This window comes from Pseudopodoces humilis, chromosome 3, assembly GCF_049639895.1.
Source record: "Pseudopodoces humilis isolate 2021_Gansu_Grassland_sample_001 chromosome 3, ASM4963989v1, whole genome shotgun sequence".
Lineage (NCBI taxonomy): Eukaryota > Metazoa > Chordata > Aves > Passeriformes > Paridae > Pseudopodoces > Pseudopodoces humilis.
Genome location: NC_142202.1, coordinates 42,605,094 through 42,619,100, shown reverse-complemented (window position 1 = coordinate 42,619,100; position 14,007 = coordinate 42,605,094). Strand labels below are relative to the sequence as shown.

Sequence of the window (14,007 nt, the reverse complement as noted above, 5' to 3'; positions counted from 1 at the left end):
ATCATACAGAAGATCCCAAGTTTGTTCCCTCTGCCAGTTGTTGGCTTAGAGGCTGTTTTTAACTGCTGATGTGGAAGATCAGTTTTTGAGACACACCTCATCTGGTCCAGACCTATCAATATATTGTAGCCTCTGGCTTTTATGTGGGCAGGATGAACAGGTGAGAAATCATCTGAAGAAGATCAGCAGGGGACAAATATCCCTCTCTATGTAGTGATGGAAGACAAGACTGGATAATGAGTGATTTTCCATCACAGCAGATAGCTTTTGTGCTTTCTTCTTGCTCTCTGCTATACCCAGAATAAACTTCAGTAACTCATTCGCAAAAATACCATTTCATCTTCTTCAAATCTCATGTTGATTGTGAAGTACTGTTCAACTGTTTTGAGTAAATGCTTATTAGATGCTAATCACATGGTTTCAGTATTTCCTAATTGTATCTTCTAAAGAACATAACTGTGCTACTTGTGCCCAGAACACAAGCATCTTATAATTCCTACTCTTTCTCTCTTCATTTCTCAATTTCTTCCTTATAAGTCTTCTTGCACTTGATGATATGCCTTAAATATGATTTAAATGTATTCAATTTAGAGATTTTTTTCCCTTTGTGCTTGTATGACAGCATGATTCTTGTCTAGCTATAGTATTAACAACAATCACACAATATTTTCTTATCATCACAGCAGAGATGACATGATCTTGTGGTTTCATCCTGCTTCCAACTCACTTCTGTGGGAATTCAGATAATTCCTTATCTATGGCAGAGGCAGGCTCGAGCCCATTACAATTGCAAGTCATCAATATCACCCTTTAAGGTGCATACCAGGGTCTCAGAGGTCTTGCTGGCTCAGGGCAGAGCTCAGATGCCTGGGTGGATTTGTGGGGATGTCTTGTGATTGGTGCCATTCTGGTCACAGCTGGGGATCCAAAGCTGGTCAGGAGGGATGGTCAGTTCCTGCCCCAATCAGAAATGTTTCTGCAGCACTAAGCCAGGCAGTGGCTCTTGAAAGTTTGCCTGAAGTGCCAGAATGGGAATAGCTGAGATGCCAATTGACAGCAAGTAGCTTCCAATCCAAAACACTGAATTGCAATTCGAAATGCATTTAATACCAGCTTGAAACAGCTGGTGTTCATCTGCTTGTCCATAGTGCTGAATTATTTACCTGTTGGCCATTGCACATTTTATTGCTGCAGTTTACTCTTTTGTACCTTGCACTCACTCTCAAAAGAATAGTACAGACCCATAGAAAAGCACTGCATGTCAGTATCCAGCAACTAAAAATCCCCTTTTTTGCTGAAGTAGTTCACTTTTGAACAACATGAGACGGAGGACAATTTCTGAGATAGATGTTGTCTCATCAACACACCCTTTTGTACCTTCTGCACTTATCTGGGCTTTTTTATTTCCCTAAGACCTCTCTCACAATAAACAAGTGATGTACCATAGACAAGTCTGGCAGGTCATCAAGATGCAAAGGTTGGACTGTACATTTAGAAAAAAATCAGATATAGTTAACACTTCAGTCAGTGTTCCCAGAACATCATCCTTTGGCTTTATGGACCTAATTATAGTCTGACTGGCAATTTATATACTATTTGACCTACCACACCTACAGATTATTGTTTTTATCACACTGGAATAGCTGGTGAAAAGTTACAATTACTGTACTCTGAGCTTGCAGTGCAAGTATATTTCCCTGTGCTGAAGGCAACATGTGCCATGTCCAAGGGAGTTCCACACACAAGTAATTTCCGGGTATCCTTTTGGTCATGCTGCAGATTTTGTTATTGCTATTTATTTATCGAGCATTGCCAACGAGCTCAGTTTTGTACGCTGTGTAAGAAAAGCACGCAGAGCCTGACTCCCAGCCAAGTTAAACTGGCACGTTGTGCTCTGGTGAGTCTGGCTCTCACTCCCTTATCCTTGGGGCTTACCATCAAAGGCTTTCACATGGGTGCCTTAGGTACCAAGCTCATTTCATTTGCTAACTGTACATTCAAACACTGTTGGGGACCCAGCCTTGCTGAGAAACTGGGACTTAAATCAGCTGCAGTGGGAATTCCAGTACCTCATTCCTAAATCACACCAGTCTGCTTTTCCTTTTATTGCGTTTCTCTAATTTCTTTTATACCACTTCTTGCATGCAGAAAAAGTATCTTACTGTATCTTACTGGAAGAAAACACCACAAGGCTTCTCTTATTCCTTTGTGCACAAAAGCAAAATTCTCCTGGACATGAATAGTACACAGTCAGAGCGCTTGGTGATGTGAGGTGCTGCAGAGCCAAAAAGTTAAACTCCATTACCTTCCTCCCTGCTTGGACTCCTAAATGCTGCTCACTGAGGGGCTACAAAAAGTCCCACTTGTCTGGGGGAAGGCCATTTCCTTGTGAAGGAAATCTCCTTTTGAGCTCTGCAGGGGGCAGCTGAAAGGCTCCATTCCTGGGCATTTGGCAAACTCTGGGCAGAGATGTACTGAGGTATCATGAGTTGTGCAGAAAGGTACATAAGGAAAGGGAGCACAGTTCTCTTCACTGCCATTTCTAGACAGGACCATGTTTCCTGGAAAAGCCCTGGGAACATCCCTCTTTGAAGCCCGGCATAGTTTCTGCATTTCTCAGAGCACTCTGCAGCGTGGCCTGGGGTAATGTACAGGTGGCTAAAGGCTGTCATGCCCTGCTCACAGAGGCTGTGAGCTCCCTGCTGCACCTCTTACAGCTACTTTGCTATGCAAGAATGGGCTTACACCTCTCTTGGGTTTTGTATTTTTGTCACAGCAATGAGTAGAGCCACAGCTAAGGCTCCATGTATTTATTAAGATCCTGTACAGACTTTGCAGTCCATGCTAAACTCTGCATGGCTATAGTCCTACTGTTTTTTGTACTGAGCTATTGTAAAACTAGGTGTTCCTTCAGCTGTAATTGTACTTTGGCTTGTAGTGTACTCATAGCTGGAGGGATAGAGAACAGAAACTTATCCCACCTCCAGGGAACATGAGTTAAAACTGGGAGCTGATGTGAAATGTGAAAAATGTGAGTGCTTCTGTAAGGACAATAGCCAAAAGCAATACATGTATAAGTAAATAAATCCATAAATAATTGAGGAAACATGTCCTCGAGTGTCATAAGGGAAGTAAGTGGAAGATGGGATAGAATTAGAGAAAGTACTGGAAGACAAGAAAAGGAGAAGCAATGAGAAAACCAGAGTATTTTACCATGTGTTCATTTTTCTTAGGGGAAGTTGGGAGAGGGAATTGTGGGACAGGAAGAAAGGAAATAGAAACTTTAAGATCTGTGAAAGCAAGGAGAAAAGGGAAGATGCTGAGAGATGTAAAATAATGTTAAAAATAACATGTTGAAGTTAGTGATAGGAAAACACAGGCTGTGAAAGGAAGTAAAAAGCAAGCAGAACCAGACTTTACTGTCCTTACACACATCTGTTGCTCAGTGTGATTAAACCAGAGAACTCAGAGGGTTGCTGAGCAGAGCAAAGGGCCTGTCTGTGAGAGAGAAGGGATAAGAATCTGGCAAGATGGCAAGGTAGATGGAGAATTGGGTGGCTGAGGATGTGCAAGAGAAAAAAAGAAAAATCAATGTTACTGTGGAAAGGCTGATGCCAGAACATTATGGCAACAAATATTAATTTTTCAGTTTCTGCAGAGCATAACTGCTGAGAGGCAGGAGCACTGGGTGGGTTTGGTGGTGGCTGAATTGTGTGCGCACAAGCCCCTGCATTTGGGCGCAAGTGTGAATCCACCTCATAAGTTTTCTCGAGATTTTCTTAGGAGTCACCAAAGTGCATCCATGCAGTGACCTTTTTTGGTGCACAGTGATGTATCAGAAGCCCAACAAGAGCAAGTTAGAGCTTCACCGGGAGCTTCCCTTTATTCTGACTTAAAATCTTTGTTGAAAAAAATAGTATTCTGAAAACAAGGGCATGTCATCGGACTGGAGATCTTCGTTGCATCACCACACAGTGTTTTCATTATGGTTGGAAAATATCCTTTCCCTGCTCCAACAGACAACCAAATCTGTGTGGAGAGGTAATAAAGCAAAATGTAGAAGCTTTTTTGCAAGTAATTATCTTCTTGGAAAGTGTAAAAAGGTGCAATTGCCAGAGGCTGCCATTCAGTTGATTTCATTGAGGGGTGGGGGGACAGTTTTGGGCTGTGAACAAGTAAGAGCCACGTGAAACAAGGCAAATCAGCTTGTGTTGTGCTCCATCCTCCTGCAGATAAACTGCATCTTTTGATCTTGTCTCACACCTGTTGATACCACACCACTGTCAGCAGCACACAAGAGAGCAGAGACCCAGACACTCACATGTGAAAGCAGGGAGCAGAGTTGGATGATGACAATGATCCCTACTTGTCCAGGAAAAGCATGAGAAAGGAAAGGTGTCTGATCCTGAATTTGTAACTGCCAAGGTGTTGAAGTGTCTGAAAAGCACCTGCAGCTCAGCTTCAACTCTGTGCTGTCACAAACAAAAGGAACTAGATGGATCCTTTGATAAATTAGGATTGAGAATGTTGACAAGCTGTATGAAACCACCGAAAAAATCTCCCTGCTCCAAGTGGGATAAAATATACTGGCAGCACTGCCAGATCTCTTCCTAAAGTTTTCTATGAGCAGAGTCCCAAGTGTCCCTAAGAGTTATTAGCCAGCTCTGGATTTTCCTTCATCACTTAACTGCCATTCTGCTAGATCCACTGGACTCCTTCCTGAAAACTGAGCAAAGGAAGTTATTGTCCTTTCTTGGACAATCTTTCACATACTGGAAAACTATTCTCAAATCTCCCTGTGAAGCTTCTGGAGTGACCAACCTAATTATACAAGATGTTTCTGATAGGCAATATTCTCTAAATGTCTTATGATTGTATTTCTTTTTTAAAAAAAGTTACCCAGAGCTAGATCCAATACCCTAGCTGGCTCTTCACCAGTGCATTGAAGAGCTGAATAATTCCCTGTTGCATTTGACACTCCTGTAATAATATATCTCTTATGAGATTTGTCTTCAGGAGATTTAACTGCTTTGCTCATATTTGCTTTGAGTCATATTCTAGTTCTCACAACCTTTTTTTACCCAGCCCTTCCAGATCTTTTATGATTTCTCATTTTGTATTTGTGCATTTGATCTTTCATTTCTCCATGTAGTGCTTCATATGCATTGTTACTAAATTCTGTCTTGATAGTTTTAGACTATTTCTCCAACATACTGAGATAATTTTGTATTCTGAGCCCATCTTCTGAATTATTTCCATCCACTTCCACCTTGGTGTCATCAGCAAATTTTATAAATGCTCTCTCTATCATCTCTGAGGACGGCAAGAAGATACTGAGCTAGGTAATAAAACAGTATTCTCAAACCTTGCAAAGGTAAATCGTGAGCTAAACTCTGATAAAGAACACTTCAGGATGAAAAACGTGGGAATATATCTCAGCCCTAGGATTTCTAATCCCAGTTTGTGTGACTACTTTGCATGTACTACACACTTCAGTAAAGATTGGGAAAATGCAATCCTAATTTTTGTGAGATTTTTTTTTCCTCTACCAGCCTAACTTCAAATGAAAAAAATATGCTGGTAAACTGAAGTATAAAAAGAGCCATATTGTATAGTACAAGATAGTACCAGGAAGAAGTTTAGTATTCAGGGAATGTACAGCACTAAAGTACTTGTCAATGTTGCAGTATTTTGACATATAAGTGGGACACGTCTGAAGCCTTATCTTTGCCCTCCATTGCCTAGTGCTAAGACTTGGCACAGTGACAGAATTCATCTTGCTCAGGAGTCAAGATGTTACAAGAGCCATCTCTAGGAAAAAAAAAAAAAAGAAAGAAAAGAAATGGCAGCACCTATAGAAGTCTTACACCTCTGGGCTGGCAATTGCAGCACCCATACTCTTGACAAGCTTGGAAGGTTTTGTCTGAACTCAGAAATGTACAATTTGTGAACTTGGTCTCTGAGAAAATGTCAAGAAGCATTGGATGAAAAAGATACTTCCCTTAGCCTTTGGGATGCTGCCAGTTCTCCCAAATTGCTGTCAACCTTGCCACTGCTTGTATGATTTTCCCATCTGTGTAATCAATTGACAATATATGTCTTTTTTCTTCCAGAAGGTATTCATTCCGCCTTCACTTGAAGTGTTTTGGTTTTGGTTTTTTATTCTCTGTAGAGTTGTTTTCACCCCTGGAGATCTAAATGGAACAATGAACTGAAAGTACAGTAAATTCCAGTTGTATCTGTTCACTTTTTTTGCTTGATTCTAGCAAATTTCATGGTTCTGAACAGTTCTGGGCCAGCAGCCGCTGTACTGATGTTGCCTTTCTTTTCCACAGAGCAGGAACAGGATCGGTGCTGGCTTTACTAAGTTTCCTGTACTGGTTTGTATCTCAGTCTGGTAGGGCTAAGAGCAGTGCAGGCGCTCGGCTGTGGTGCCACCCCCCAGGTACCTGTTACAAGTGCAAACATGGATTGTAAGACGTGCTCTGGACTCTGACCCACTCTGAGTGGGCTGAGACCAGACCATTTCACAGACTGAAGCAGCACTGGGAGGCACTGAGCAGCCACTTCTCTTTGGCAGAGATTGGGAGCTCTGTGTGTGCTGTTCCCAGCTGCCTGGGGCTGCCAGCTCTCCCAGCAGACACATGAAGACCCTGCTTGTGGCAAGACCAGTCTGAATGCTTCTTGGCTTTTCTCAAGGAAGCAGAGGAAAACCTTGGCAGAGAGACTTACATGGGAAGGGAGTAACTGATTACACACTGAAAAGACTCCTTGGCTCAGCTGATTTATTTATTCAAACTTTTCTCAGCTCTAAATAATGTCACTCGCCATGGGGCATACAGGATAAAAGCACAGCTCTAGCAGGGTTTCCTACACTGGAGAGGTTTCTCTCTCAAGACTTTATTCTTCTTGGAAAATGAAACTCTCCACCTGGTAAATCCAGACTTCTCTGATATTTGCAGGTACATGCCCTTTGGTTCTGCATTTCTTAGAATGTCAGAAGCACACTAACTCCTCTCAGCATGTAGTAGCTACTGCCTCTAGTTTCCACCAGGACCCTGCTTCCTTCTCTGTGGAGGTGGGGTGTGGGAACCCTCTCAGGGTTCTCCTGGCTCTTGGAGGCCCTTTCTTTCAAGTCTTTTTTCCTGTGCAGTGACACAGTACAATTTTTCAAGGACTAATAGAACGACATGCAGAGGGACCCTGACAAGCACTTGAGATCCACATCTACTCAGTCCTTCAAACACAAAGTCTTTCCTCTCCTCTCTCTCTCCATGTGTGATGATATGAGCTCATGGCTGATCAAATGCAGTCATTGAAGCACCAGTGGGATTCTGAGCTTGTTTGGTGTCCTATCAAATTCATATAACTGCATAACAGCTCAATGCTTTAGTGACTAGGGAAAAAAGAAACAACAAAGCAGCTCTCCTGAGTGTATTGGGTTTGCTGATGATTTTTTGGCTTTTAGAACAGAAAATCTAGCTAAAATAATAATCTTATGAACTGCTTCATTTTTCCTGTTTGTTACTGTTACTCAAGCACATGGTATGCCTGGAGATAACCTAGCCAAGAAAGCAGCATTGACAGCAAGGAAACATTGTGGAAAGCCAACACAGAGCATCATGATCTAACCCAGAGTATCTGCAGCTGCCAGGTTAATTACTATTTACTTGCATGGCAGAAAATATGTGATAAATTAAAGCAAGAAAATGCACTGCCCTTTATTGAATTTAAAAGAAGTCTGTCTGCCAGGAAAAAAGAGAAAATCTGTGAAACTGAAAATCTTAAGTAGGAGCAGAAAAGAGAAAGATGCAAGATAACAGTGGTCCTGCAGCAGCTGAGGCGTCCCATTGCATTCAGCCTCTAGCAGGGTCCTATCAGAAAACATCAGCTGCTCCATCACACATAACATGCAGGATCCTGAAAGGGCAGATGGCTCAGACAAATAATGGTTTAGGTGAGGCACTGCCAGGCAGGGGCTGTATGGGTTAAAGACAGTCCTGCTGGTGGACTGCTAGGATTTCTGCCAAGGTCAGTATAGTGTATGCACGTTTGTCTCACCACTGTCACACTGTACCTCTGCAGGTACATCTGTGTCCCTAGGCAAGTGTTTAGTGAGCTCCTCTGTAACAAGGACACACAGAGAATAGCTGGTAAATGTTTTAGCTGGGGCAGTACACTCAAGGATATTTGTTCCCATAAGAGTGTCCTGGGACATCCATCTAGAGGGGATGACTCAGACAGTACGAAAAAGAAAAGAAAATATACAGTAGAAGTGCTGCTTGCAAAGATACGATACCAGAAACAGTGCTTTTCTTGTTCATAGAGTTCTCTGTTCCCAGAATCACAGCGGGAAGCATTTCCCAAAATGTGTGAGGTTTCTCTCTTTAACAAGTGATGTGTGAGAGGCTATAGAGCAAAAGCTTCAGGTCCCTATTTCTGGGCTACCTGACCCAAGCAGTATATCCCCATACATCACCATGCAGAGGGCATGTCTTATATTTTTCAATTCTTGCCTCTTTTCTGACTTCCTCTCCTGCTCCCTTTCCCTCTCCCTCTCTCTTTCTCCCTCTCCCTCTCTCTTTCTCTCTCCCTCTTCCTCTTTCTATGCTTTCTTTACCCTTGTCACCCCTGCCATCCTCCCATCACTGCACACAAGCCTTTGGAACAATGGCCCCACCAATATTTTCATGCACTATGTTTCCAGTGGTGATATTTGTTAGGAGTGTTTGGTGACACGTATATGCTGAAGTGCAGTACTCTGGAAGTGCTTTTCCTTTCTCCACTGTATATTACCTTTTTTTGGTAAGAGAAGGAGCTCTATGGGAAACTTGATCGTTTTTTTCAACTTATATAAATTTAACCTGTTGTAATGACTTGGGCTTCTACAGAGTCACTCCCAATTTACACCAGTGTGTGTGAGATTACAACTGAACAAAGTATTGCTGCCTTGACCTTACGGTGAATTCCTGAGGCAAAAAATGTTATTTCCATAGGGAAAGCCTCATTTACACCCCTATGTGCTGGAAAAATGTAATTTACAAGTAAAAGTAAAATCATTATTTGACCACCTCTCCCCAAGGTGCATGTCTCTTAGTTCAGATATAGTTTTGAAAGCTAGAGAAAACAGTGAGCAATATCCTGGTAAAATGTGAAAAGAAAAGGGATAATAACCTCAGTTGACAAAGTCACAGACCTTCAGCTCACAGGACAAGGACAGAAAGATCTTTTATTTGATGTTTGACTCCTTGGAAGAAAACAATTGCTCCTCTACTTGAAACTCTTGAAAGAACAAAGGGGATGGAAAATACATGGTCTCTGCAGGGAAATCCCAGTTTCTCTTTCAAATTATTTTGTGTGATAGGCACTGGGGCCAAGGTCATTGTGGTTCAGTTGTATTATGGAGGGGGTGGATCTGGCTACTTCTGTTGGAAGAGTGTAAAACTAATTTCTTCAGGTTTGTTGTTTTTGGTCCTGTTTTCAGAAACAGCGTCTTTCATGATTTTAATGGATGATGATAAAGATTTGAAGCCAAACTGGTCATGAAGGTTACAGATGGGGTCAATTTCCATCTCTTGTGGTAAGTGAGCCTATTTACTGTCTGTTCCAAAGTACTAAAAGATTAAACTTGGGAGAAATCAATATATGACTTCTAGAGAGTATGTGAACTGAAAGAAACATGTCTTTCCCCTCTTATAAGAAATATGTTCTTGAGTGTGATAGAGAGGACGTGTGTAATTTGTTATAATGATTGTGGGATGCAAACACAAAATTTTGCAAATTGGCAAATATGCAAAAGGAACATGACAAACTAATGTATTTATTGGTGATATGTGCTGTGTGAAAATACCACTTTTAATTGCACAGTGAAAAATATTCTTGAGCAATATCTAGGAGTACAATATATAGCGGTAATAAAAATACATCACTGGGGTTTATTTGTTTAGCCACTGTTTTAATGCAAAAAGCAGATGTGATGCTAAGGCAGGTATGGAGGGGAGTGGCGTCCTTCTCCTGGTGCAGAGGAGTATTTGGGGATGTACAGCACTGCTAACTGTCAGGTTACACTGTGTCCAGGGGCAGCACACCACTTTTGAGGCATGAGCTCCACTATGTGTACCTGAGTGGGTGGCAATAGTATGAAGGTGGAAAATTATATTAAAAAAATGAATCAAAGGCACCTGAGCTGTAGGCAGTCTGTTCATGATGGCATTTCTGATGTGACTTGCCATTGTCAGTGATTAGAATATTTCTCCAGAGAACTGGAGACCTGCTTGCCATGTCTCAGACTGAAAGCACATTCTTTAACTCCTGCTACGAGGGAAGTAGGGAAGAAGTAAGAAGATGCTTTCCACTATCCAGCTGAGACTGAAGTATTGTATAGCAAGGAAAAGTTTTCTCCTCTGCCCTTCAGAATGATACACAATCACTGAAGAGAAACATTTACAATACTTAGACTGAGCACTCTCTAAGCATCAGGTTCTCCTTGCCATCTGGGTCTGATACCCTGGGTAGCTGGTGATCTGTATCACTTACCAATCTTTTCGATTCAGACACTGCAGATGGTACAGCAGCTTTGGAGGACAAAAGCCTGTGTTGCTTCCTGGTACCCTCACCTCCCTTCTTACCATGCCTTCTTCAGTCTTCTTTATGTGTTTTTCTTTCTTTTACCTTTTTTCTATGACATTCCCTGTGGTGAGCTGATGATGGTGCAACTAGCTAAGAAAATCTTTATGTAAATGAGCAAAACCTGCTTCTGGTAGAATGCTTTGACTCAGGAAAATATTCTTCTTGATCTCCACAAATCTGATTGTAGTGTAACTTAGCTGCACTTTCTATGCTTTGCTGTATCAAACTTGCATCATAGATAGTCTCAAATTTCTCGGCTGTAGCCTTACTGCTCTGGATTATAAATTTGAATGGACAAAGTACCAGTTGAGATTACAGCACCATTGTCTGATGGGTTCACATTTGTCTTTGTTGCTCAAAAATAGACTTTTATATAATGCATTAGCCCATAGTGTTTACCCCTAGCCTCAAATGACTTACAATACTACAGCTGCACTCGACTGCTATGTAGTGTTGCTCAAGAGGAAAGGATGGAATTTCCTGCCTCATCTCAGATTGTAGATCATCAGTCTTTACCACTTCTGGCAGCTATGACCTTCAGAATTCAGATAATTGCAATGAAGGGGTGTCAAATTACTTCAATCAAAGGTGAGGTTGTTGTTTCAGCAAGTCTCTCTCCACGGCCGATTCTCTCTTTCATCTATCATCACTGTCCTATGAGAGAGACTTCTGAACCATATCACATTTTGATATCCGATCAGCAGCCTACAGAATGCTGCAAGAGGTTTGTTTTGTTCTGCTGAAGTTCAGTCCAACATGCAAAGTGACTCAGGAAGAATAGCTGGCAGTGAGACTGCAGTTTGTACTGGCTTCTGCCATCTTTAGCGGGAGGCTGAGCAAAGGCTGAGTTGTTCTTTCTTTGTCTTCACCACCCATAGGAAAAGAATCTGTTTCCTCTGTAGAACTGAATGATTCCAAGGAATGCTGAACCTTAAACTTTATTTAATAGGGAGGAAAGGCTTCCAGGTTTGGATAATTTGCCTTGGAAGCATGAGGGCTTAAGCTGATATTTCAAACTCATGTGAGAAAGTGCAGTGTTTACAATATCTGCATCACATGATGTCATGTGTTGATCAATCTTTAATGCGGAAACAGCATAAAAACAGTGCTATCAGAGGAAGTAGCCATTATTTTATGCTTAAAAAGAGAACATAATACCTTCTCAAATTCAGAATCTAGGGTGAGAGAGCTTTAGTTCTGCAACACCCCAACGTATTTGGACCTTGCCTGACATACCCTGTGGTCAGACATGGTGGCACACTGTTTTCAAGGTAAAATGTGCATGTACGATATTGCTGCTTGGGGTTTTAACAGTTCAAAAAACATTCTTGGAGGGTAATAAGATTTTCTGGAAGTGAGCCACTTTTGAATGCTATTGCCAGCACGTCTGCCTACTCTGGGTAGCATCAGAAACTCTGCTGAAAAATTAAACAAACATAGTTCTTGGCATCTAAACAGATGGGAAAGGACATGTTGACTCCCAAGTCTTTAGCTGAGGAGGTAGTCTGTTTCTCATTGTTACCACTGTGCAGTGAGGAATTGCAAAACACCCACATAGATTTTCAGACCTGCTAGCTGCACTTAACCTTTAATCCTGCAAGTACTCAGCCATAAGCATATAATTTTAAATGTCTGAGTAGTCCAACTGACTCCACTGGGAATATGCGCTGAATGAAGTTAAACATTTGCATAAATATTTTCAGGATCAGGATCCTTCACTACAAACAGAGTTCTAGCACTACAAGTATATACTGGGCTTGGGCTGAGTCAAGCTTTCAAGACATTAGCAGACCTATATCCTCTACAGATGTATTTTAAATTTCACGTTAATGTGTGATTCCTGTGTTATAAAACACCCTACATTAGGCTAATAAGTAACCTTTCTCATGAGAGAGAAGAAATTATTTACTTTGTGACATAACTGCATAGGTTTGAAAGAATGAAGTAATGAAATTAAAGAATGCAAAAATATGAACTGGATCACCTACATTTTAGCTCCCATGCATCAAAGAGGTTGCCACATCTTCATTGGTTATATCTTTGCCTTTGACTTTTAAACCTATTTTCTGTGTTTTAGACCTGGTCTGAAAATCCCCCTTCCTGTTTTTGCAAGGACAAGATTGGTAGCATGAGTAAGAGATTGACTCACTTATTCCTGAAGGTGAGGACTGCTTTCCATTCGCACTGCAGAAGGATTTGTTCACCTTTGACTAGATCATGTAACTCCAGCAAAGGATGAGCAACTTCTGTGTTGTCTAAATTAGTCTGGTCATAGTTGTGGCTGGTTTTGTACCCTCTCTCACATGAGTTCAGTGATGTTCCTTCTGGTTTACACCGTAGCTAACTAGATCAGAATTTTGTCCCTCAAATCTAGGTTTCTGCACTGCAGATCAAAGGCAAAGTTTTGCTGATTCCTTCTGTAAATTTCACTCCCATTTGTACTCACTCATGCTTGATCTGTCTTTTGTTTAAAGGGCTGTACTTGATACAGAAGCATTTATATTCTGTGAATCATTCTAGCAATGCTGTTTTTAAAATATGCTAATATTTTCTTTTGAAATGCACTGGAAAAATAATTTAAAAATATCTCACATTTTTTTTGAGTTCTTTCCTTTAATTGAAGTGGATTTTTTTCAGTTTTTCTTTGCTGACTAAACATGTTAGGACTTTTGAGGTAAAGAGATATCTGTATGCAAATGCATTGTAATAGAACAGGAAGCTTTTCCTAGAGTTAAATCAACGTAACATTTTCCATTCTAAACCTCTGTGTTTTCTGTGGTCTCTGAAATATAAATGATTCAGGATGAAATCTGCCGGATTGGGACTTTGTCCAAATGTGAATATTTTGGAAAGACTTGAACAGGACTGGTTCAGCCAGTTCAGAATATCAGAGGACTGGAAAAAAAAACCCAAAAAAACAAACAAAAAAACCCACTCCCCCCCAAGAAAAGAAATAAAAATCTTGATCTAAATAGACTCTTACAACCTTTTTTGAGCATTTCTGTAACTTTATCAGCAGAAGGCTGAAAAATGAACTCTGACATGGAAATAGCCTTCCTTGAAGTAGGCATGTATTTGCTTGTTTGAGAAGAAATTAGTTTTGATTTGACTGAGTTATAATCCTTTGAGAACTGTGGTTGAGCATGTGCAGTGGATTATTTCAATAAGCTTGTGAAGTGTGCAGCTATGGAAGAATTTTTTGTACATGCATGGCTGGCTAATTTTGCCGGAAAGGGAAAAATCTATCTAAGCACATTGCTAAAATCAGTGAAAATACCTGCGGCTGCAGAGAGACCTTTGAAGACCATCGCAAGGTCTTTAAGACTATGAAAAGGGCAAGAAAAGTTCCTGTAGGCTTTGCAGGCTGTTTAAAAACTA

At 41.0% G+C, this 14,007-nt stretch overlaps 1 protein-coding gene across 1 annotated transcript in view; it reads left to right on the top strand.

Annotated features, from left to right (window-relative positions):
- URB2 (URB2 ribosome biogenesis homolog) overlaps positions 1-9,580 on the top strand; it is a 103,083-nt gene extending 93,503 nt beyond the window's left edge. The window contains exon 10 of the mRNA XM_088053475.1: positions 9,485-9,580. Within this exon, the coding sequence (XP_087909601.1) occupies positions 9,485-9,502 (18 nt within the window). The 3' untranslated portion in view covers positions 9,503-9,580. The remainder of the gene's footprint in view (positions 1-9,484) is intronic.
- The last annotated feature ends 4,427 nt before the right edge of the window (positions 9,581-14,007 follow it).